At 38.0% G+C, this 5,731-nt stretch overlaps 1 protein-coding gene across 1 annotated transcript; it reads right to left on the minus strand.

The window, feature by feature from the left end:
- Positions 1-277: 277 nt before the first annotated feature.
- On the minus strand, positions 278-4,379 carry LOC103644316 (protein ALP1-like). The gene is made up of 5 exons (XM_008667517.2): positions 4,355-4,379; positions 3,974-4,047; positions 2,538-2,611; positions 1,400-1,609; positions 278-1,319 (listed from the first exon to the last, which is right to left on the minus strand). Exons 1-5 carry the CDS (start codon positions 4,377-4,379, stop codon positions 278-280), a joined length of 1,425 nt encoding a protein of 474 aa, XP_008665739.2.
- Positions 4,380-5,731: the final 1,352 nt, after the last annotated feature.

Here is a 5,731-nt window from a genome sequence, read left to right on the forward strand (position 1 = left end):
CTTATATCATTCGTGAATTATAGCATTACACATTGGCCAGCTTCGGTTTAGTAGAAACATTCATCTGTTTCTATTATTCATATTTTTGCATTACACATAGTAGAAACATAAACTTCATCATACTTAACACATACTAGCTTCGGAATAACGGAACCGACGACATGACAAACTTCATACTTAACTCATACTACCTTCGGATTAACAGAACTGACGACATAACACACTAGACATGACAATGACAAACATACTTAACACATGGCAGACATAAACTTCATACTTAAGCAGCTCCGGATCCAAGCCGCGCCCAGTGGTGGTGGATTAGATCAACCTGCAACTGATTATATTTGACTGGATCATGTAGTTGGTCGTACCTATTGTTGATGTACTCATTGCGCTCCGAAATGGAACCATGACTAGTATCCGCCAAAACTCCGATGTTGTCGAAGCTTGTGTTCAAAGACGAAGGTCCTTCATCTTCTACGATCATGTTGTGCAATATGATGCATGTTTTCATGATATCTCCAATGTGTTGTGGAGACCAACCATATGCAGGACCACGAACTATGGCCCATCGCTTCTGTAGTACTCCAAATGTTCGTTCAATGTCTTTTCTAGAAGACTCTTGAACAGTGGCAAAATGTTGGGTCCTCACATCATACGGATGACGGATTGTCTTGACAAACGCTGGCCAGTCCGGATAAATACCATCTGCTAGGTAATATCCCATGTTGTAGGTGTGTTCATTGACGGAGAAACTCACTGGTGGACTATCACCATTAAGATGCGAATCGAACAGGTTTGAACGCTGAAGAACATTGATGTCGTTACAGCTACCGGGCATGTCGAAGTATGCATGCCAAATCCATAAGTCATATGAGGCAACAGCTTCGAGGATCATTGTAGGGTGTTTACCGCGACCGGTAAACATCCCCTTCCATGCAGTTGGGCAGTTACGCCACTCCCAATGCATGCAATCGACACTACCAAGCATACCAGGGAAGCCGCGTGATTCTCCAACTTGGAGAAGCCTAGCGATATCAGCAGGAGTAGGTTTCCTAAGATAGTACCCCCCAAAAGCAGTTTGTATGGCAGTGCAAAAGTGTTTCAAAGCCTCATGTGCTGTAGATTCTCCAATTCGTACGTACTCGTCAACGGCATCCGCAGGAACACCGTATGCAAGGATACGTACGGCAGCAACAACTTTCTGAAGGGCAGATAGGCCTAGCTCACCGGCACAGTTTGGACGTTGAACGAAGTACGGATCCACTTGTTGCACAGCAAGAACGAGACGCTCGAACACATGGCGACGCATGCGAAACCTATATTGCAAACTTTTTTTTAGTACAATTATCAAGTACGTAATATGGACGTTAATAGATGTGCGTATGAATAAACATACCTCCTCCGAAATTGTGCATCCGTGTAAACCGGTTGGGCGCAAAAGTAGTCGGCTCGGATTCTTGCATCACCACTGATATGGTCACGATGGATTCGAACACGACCGGGAATGGAACCAGCGTACCGACGCTCGTTAAGTGCACGACGCCTACGATGTTGGTACGTCGCAACCTCGAGCTCATGGTCTTCATCTTCCATGTCTTGTGCCATCCTAAGAAAATATTGGAATCTACGAACCGGTCCATTGTTGTGGATGAGTGTATGCCAAGTGTGAGTGAAGTGTTGAAGTAGTGATTATTTATAGAAGGGATAGGCTTCGGAGAGAAGCCATGCTCTTATCGTGCAGCCGAAGCTAGACAATGGCTTGTTGAAGAAGTGTCGTGGCTTACGGTGGAAGCATGTGAATTCGTAAACATTTTTTCGTACGATTCAAATATTGTGTGACGTTTTTTGCACAATAATTACACACAACGTAAAATGCAATGTTATTTATTTTGTACATTTCGAAATTATTAATGAACCATAGTTTTTAGATTATTATTTGTAATATTATTGATTACAAATTTTTTAGCATCCTTTGAGTACCATTAAATGGGTACAAAACAAAGAAAACAGAAAAACAAAAGGAAAAACGAATTCTGTTAACACTGTAGCTTTAGGGGATCGAATTTAGGGGACGTTGCTGGAGACACAGAAGATATAGAGGACAGAATCTTTTAGAGTGTCCTGTAAAGTACATGGAATATTCCTTTAGGGGACGAAATTTAGGGGACGCTGCTGGAGACAACCTAATGTAGTAAAGATTTGTGCATTCTTAAATGCATGTGATACTATCTTAGTGCTAAACATCACTTGTGCAGGTGTGGGCACGAGTTCTGCTACTCCTCTAGCCATTGTTTGGAGCAGTTTTCCTAAAGCTTCTTTTAGGTATATTCTTAGTCTTTTTCAAAACAACGCCATAACCTACTAATGGTTGTTTATCACTAGATTCTTTTGTTCTCACAATTCCTTGTTGTTTACTAAAAGTTATACTACATGGAATTAAAACATGCAGTGTGTCAAATATAAAAAGTGGTGCCCTAAACCCTATACACTGATGAATCTTTGATATTGATGCCTTATCAGCGCTTATGTAATACCAGTTAGGGTCATAAGGAGGGATCCCCTTGAACCTCACACTCTTAACAATGTCAACCCACTCAGGGAGCTCCATCTAACAGAGAAGACATAGAATGTTTATTGTACTCAATACTCAGGAGTTGGAGTAGTTGTTTGGTTTAGTTAATCTTAAATGGACTAAAATAGTTGTTTGGTTTAGGTAATCTTAAAGCGTCTGAATTACATTCTTTTTATAACACATGTTCTTATTCTATATATCATTGAAGCAAACTGTTCTTAGTGTATTATTGCATTAATCTTTTGCTGTCAACACCTCATATTTTTTCCAATTAATATGATATATTGCTTAAATTGGATGGAACACTTCTTAGGCGATATACATAGTAGTAACATAGAGAATACAAGTAGAAGCTGTTTCAAATGGTAAGAACACCAAATATCATGTTAAAACTCTGGAAATGAACAGCTCTTCACAAGATATTGCTTGAGAATAAAACGATCAGAGATCCTAAATTGTTTTGTAATCAGATCTATTCCTACATACTAAATCTCTAATACTTTTAAGTACAATCTATTTATTTCCAGAGTAATGTACTTCGTAAACCTTTGTAAATTAGTATGTTTTCTTTTGTTTACTATTATATGCTAAGTAGTAGATCGTACCACTCTAGGCTCACCCATTCTTGGATCCACTGAAGCATTTTAGAGGTGATTTATCTAGAACAACCTTTGGTCTTCCCATCAATGAGGTCAGTCATCCTCTATACAATTTCATTCTATCTTATTGTATGGTTTATTAATCCATGGTCATTGAATATTTGAATGCATGTTCTACTATCAAAGGTTTAGCATGTCTTATTATGCCATGATTCATTATCAAATGTAATTTGACATTATCTTTGCTTAGTATATGTTCATTATTTATCACTAATCAGTAAATGGTTGATAAGTAAATACATGAATAATAATGAAGATAAAAGATAAAATTAAAATTAATATATGACATAGGTTAATTAATATAATGCCGAACTTGTGTATTGGGGGTATTTATTGGGGTATAAATTTCATATGCATGCTTCCGGTATATAGAGGTTGATGCTAATTTTTAGATAAAATGATAGTGGGAAGGCTTAGCTGGTAGTATACTTTGAGTACGGTGCACTTGCATCCATTCACAACTCTCTTTCTCATCTGCTTCTCTTCCTGCTTCTTTTCTGGATCTACCACAGCAAAGTAACATATCACACCTATAAAATTAAATAATAACTCAGCAAATTTATGAAGAGAAACACAACTTTCTTCTCCAACACAATAAGTCCTAAAGTAGGAAAGATACAATCAAGGACATTTTTTGACAAATCAAGTAGTGCACAGTCAAGTTATATTATATTCCATAGTCTATGAATAAGCATAAAAATTAATCCGTGAAGACCAAAGAGAAAGGGTATCAACAAACATGCCTGGCAATACTTTCAAACACATCGATCAATGCAACTGTTCTCACCCATATTGAGAACAACTTCTTTATACCTGAAATAAAACGAATACACAGGAGAAAAAAATCATTGCTTAATCTAACACATGGTAGATCCTTCTTGACTATCAATTAGCAGCATGCCATGAGAAGTTTCAAGCTTGAGGTGTAATGTATTGCAGCTTAGTTAAATTATTTGATGATTATCCATATTTAACATCATGGAACATTATGTCCATATATATACAAAGAAAAAAATAAACAACTTTCATTGTTAATTAAAGATACATGTCCAACAATTATGATCTATGTTCTTTTTAGCAAAAGCTGACCAAGAAAATGCTAAACCATACACTTGTTTACTGAATTTTCCTGCGATGCCCGTCATCGCTGAGTCCATAAAATGCTTCGAGCACCTGGCCCCTTTTTGCCAACTTGTTTGTAGATGTGCTGCTGAGCAACTTGTTTGTGCTACGGTCATACTTAGCTGAATACACTACATAGTGGGTTAGTGCCTCAATGGCAGCGACTGTTCTTAAAATCTGCCTACACATGTTTCATGGCAAAACTCCATCACAGTGAACCAATTGCATCATCAGTAACTCAATGAGAATGGCATCCCATCAGCAACAAACAACTCTAGAGTAGACATGCAATTCTAAATCCAATGTTGCATGAAAAACTTATAAAATGGTATAAGCACACCCCATCTTGAACCTAAAACTGTGCAATAATCTCAAAAGGCAGAGCATTTCCACATGGACCATTTCATAGTGCGCCAAATCACTCACTAAATGTCTAGCCCAACCAGTGGAAAAGCAAACAACTCATACTTGGTGCAATCCAAGGGAATAAACAAAGTGACCTGCATATCACACCGGCCCCCCGGCAACAATAAACAAAAACAAAATCGGGTGTTCCATCACCCCTACGACTTCAGGTTGTTCCATCACCTCTACTCAGTGGGCAAAAATAAATGAAAACAAAGCTAATTTGTAGTTAGATTACATGTGTTCCATTTAAATTTTAATTTTAAACACTGTTAAAGGATACAAGGTTTTGATGGAACCGGTCATATTGAACCGCGAAAGAGCCACAGCGGACCGCCTAAAAAGGATACCTATGTAAGTTACATTAATAGTTACACAAGATTTGTCTATCAAAGTTATGACTGATATTTAGTCGCATGTTTAATATAGCTTCAGGTTGTTCGATGACTACCGGGATGAAGATTTTTATGGGCTATCGCGGAAGTACAGTATTGTCGCTCGAGCAGAAGTTAAATTCCCGATTGAACCACGTTATCGTGACAGGCAACATTTTGTTTTGTCTGACATCAATGTAAGACAACATTTCTTAAAGTTTCATTTACAAAATTATATGATCTTCATACCACCGCCTCTTTTCCTACTGAAATACTATTAGGGAGCCAAGATTGAGGCCATGACAACTCGGTATGAGATAGTCAAACACTTCAACAGTTTGCTCCATGAAAAGCATGTGTATAAGATGCATAACGTAGAGTTTGGTCTTGATCCAGGTGAATTTCATTTTCGACATATGAGTGGTCCCATGGAATTGTATCTCACCCAACAAACTCTCATGGAGCCATACACTGTTCTAATTCAAATGCCGCCATTCCCAAAACATATATTCTTGAACCTTGCTGATATTGCCGAGTTGCCAAATAGGACTTTAGTTGGTAAGAATATATCGATCTCCTAAAATTATTAAAACATC

The sequence above is a fragment of the Zea mays genome, chromosome 1, assembly GCF_902167145.1.
Source record: "Zea mays cultivar B73 chromosome 1, Zm-B73-REFERENCE-NAM-5.0, whole genome shotgun sequence".
NCBI classification, from domain to species: domain Eukaryota; kingdom Viridiplantae; phylum Streptophyta; class Magnoliopsida; order Poales; family Poaceae; genus Zea; species Zea mays.

What these genes read in the sequence shown, in the direction of transcription:
- LOC103644316 (XM_008667517.2), bottom strand. Translation starts at nt 4,379, where the DNA reads ATGACGGGCATCGCAGGAAAATTCA. An exon ending in GGGCATCGCAGGAAAATTCA is followed by an intron (nt 4,048 to 4,354) that starts GTAAACAAGTGT and finishes GTTTTATTTCAG; the next exon opens with GTATAAAGAAGTTGTTCTCA. An exon ending in TTGAAAGTATTGCCAGGCAT is followed by an intron (nt 2,612 to 3,973) that starts GTTTGTTGATAC and finishes CTTCTCTGTTAG; the next exon opens with ATGGAGCTCCCTGAGTGGGT.